This window comes from Setaria viridis, chromosome 2 (assembly GCF_005286985.2).
Source record: "Setaria viridis chromosome 2, Setaria_viridis_v4.0, whole genome shotgun sequence".
Lineage (NCBI taxonomy): Eukaryota > Viridiplantae > Streptophyta > Magnoliopsida > Poales > Poaceae > Setaria > Setaria viridis.
In genome coordinates this window covers 7885933-7887748 of record NC_048264.2, presented here as the reverse complement: position 1 = coordinate 7887748, position 1816 = coordinate 7885933, and the positions used below count along the sequence as shown (strand labels likewise).

Here is a 1816-nt window from a genome sequence, read left to right as displayed (position 1 = left end):
TACATCCGTAAAATTCATAATTGTGTCAAAAGATAAAAAATTCTCAAGACGTTGTTATTTCAGGTTAAGTATTTAGTAGCCACCAATCAGAACTTTGTCCTCCCAGTCCCACTAGATGCAGAATATTTTCTGAAAGTTTTGTCCAAATGTCACGTACATGTGGCCTAAACATATAAGGAGTATTATAGATTCATCCCCAGTTTTTAAATATCTGTTGCAGCGCAACTATAAATAAATGCAGATAGATTAAAAACATTGGAATATCTTTGAGCAATTTCTATCTCATTGTGGGGAAGGTACAACATCAAACATCACATCCACCAGATTCATTAGTAAGAAATTACCATACATATGAAGTTTTACAAATAGTTCCAATGGTAACAACTCGTAGATTATATCTTGACAACAAGTCGTAGATATATCTTGGTGACATACATCTAATATTGAAATGAAGGTACAGAGACATTTGACACCTATTTTGAATTATCAGTGCATGCATCTACGACTGATACTTTTATTCATAACATATTACATCTGTAGCAATCAACCATGGGTTTGGTTGTTGGGGACATTCCCCAGGCCACCAACCCCATGGACACCACTAAGCAAGGGATCGTTGACAGCTTCAAATCCATCAATCAGAGCAATGCTCGAACTAGGAGCTGTGGAAGCCATAGGATTGGCACTCTGCGAGGTTGAACCCATCTCCATAGGTGGTTGTGGCAGTGACCCAGGAGTTTGCCTTCCTTCCACCATTACCTTATTGACCTTCTCTTTGACAATATCATGTATTTCTTCCAGCTTCTTTTGAAACGCTTGGAGCTCATCTAGACCCAATTCCATGATATTAGCATTCAACCACTGCATCATGGGTTCACCCATTTCCTTCTCAGTTGCCTCTTGCAACCTCTCCTTTCTCTTCTTTTCAGACTCCAGTGACTGCTCCAACTCTAAGTACTCCATATTCAGCTTATGGACTGTATCTGTCACTGGTGGCCCCACATTATCATTGCTTGCATCACCCGCAGCAGGGACATCGGGAGCGACCGGATTGAGGAAGCGGTTTACAACTTCATCAAAGGAGGGATGGCCAAAAGAGAAAGCCCTACCAATGGCTGAAAACACAACAGTGCCGACCATTGCACCACAAAGAATAGATAGCTCACTAGCCTTCTTGAACAGGCCTTGGCGGCGCTTAGAGAAGCATACCTGACGTGCTTGATCATTCTCGATGGGCTTGATCTCAATCTTCTGCCTTCCCTTAGATTTCTGACCCTTCACCATCTCCGAGATGAAAAAATGTGGTTTCTTGGCTAAGCCTTAAGAGTATATGACGATTTGTTACACAGTCGTCGTTTATATAGGCACACGCAGGGGATCGAAATGGAAACAAAAATCAGAGAAGATTTGAATGAATGCTATTCTGTGCTGGATTATAGCTAGCTGGATTCCGCGTTCTTAATTTGGTAGGCATTTGTAAATATCTAGCAAAAGATTGTGTTAACATGGAATTTTGTTAATGTTTTGGAGTGCAATGTTCTGGAATACAGCTACACTCTGGCACTGTCATAAAAAATAATGAAATGTATAGCGTATGTGTGCTGGTTGTAATCCTCCCATTAATTAATGATTTCGATAGCAACGAAGAGACCAAAGAATATGAAGTACGGTAGTTAGTCAAGTAAGATTTGTAAAGATCCTTTGCAACCATGACAGAACATGGATTGTAGAATCTGTACCACGTGAGTTTGAGTTGGTGTAACTCGAAATTTTCATTTTTCCTCTCTCGTCACATCCATCTGGATATACAGAAACA

The 1816-nt window shown here is 40.3% G+C and overlaps 1 protein-coding gene across 1 annotated transcript; it reads right to left on the bottom strand.

The window, feature by feature from the left end:
- Positions 1-543: 543 nt before the first annotated feature.
- LOC117844052 (agamous-like MADS-box protein AGL29) lies at positions 544-1284 on the bottom strand. Its single transcript, XM_034724830.1, has one exon. It carries the CDS (start codon positions 1282-1284, stop codon positions 544-546), a length of 741 nt encoding a protein of 246 aa, XP_034580721.1.
- Between the last annotated feature and the right edge of the window lie 532 nt (positions 1285-1816).

What these genes read in the sequence shown, in the direction of transcription:
- LOC117844052 (XM_034724830.1), bottom strand. Translation starts at nt 1,284, where the DNA reads ATGGTGAAGGGTCAGAAATCTAAGGGAAGGCAGAAGATTGAGATCAAG.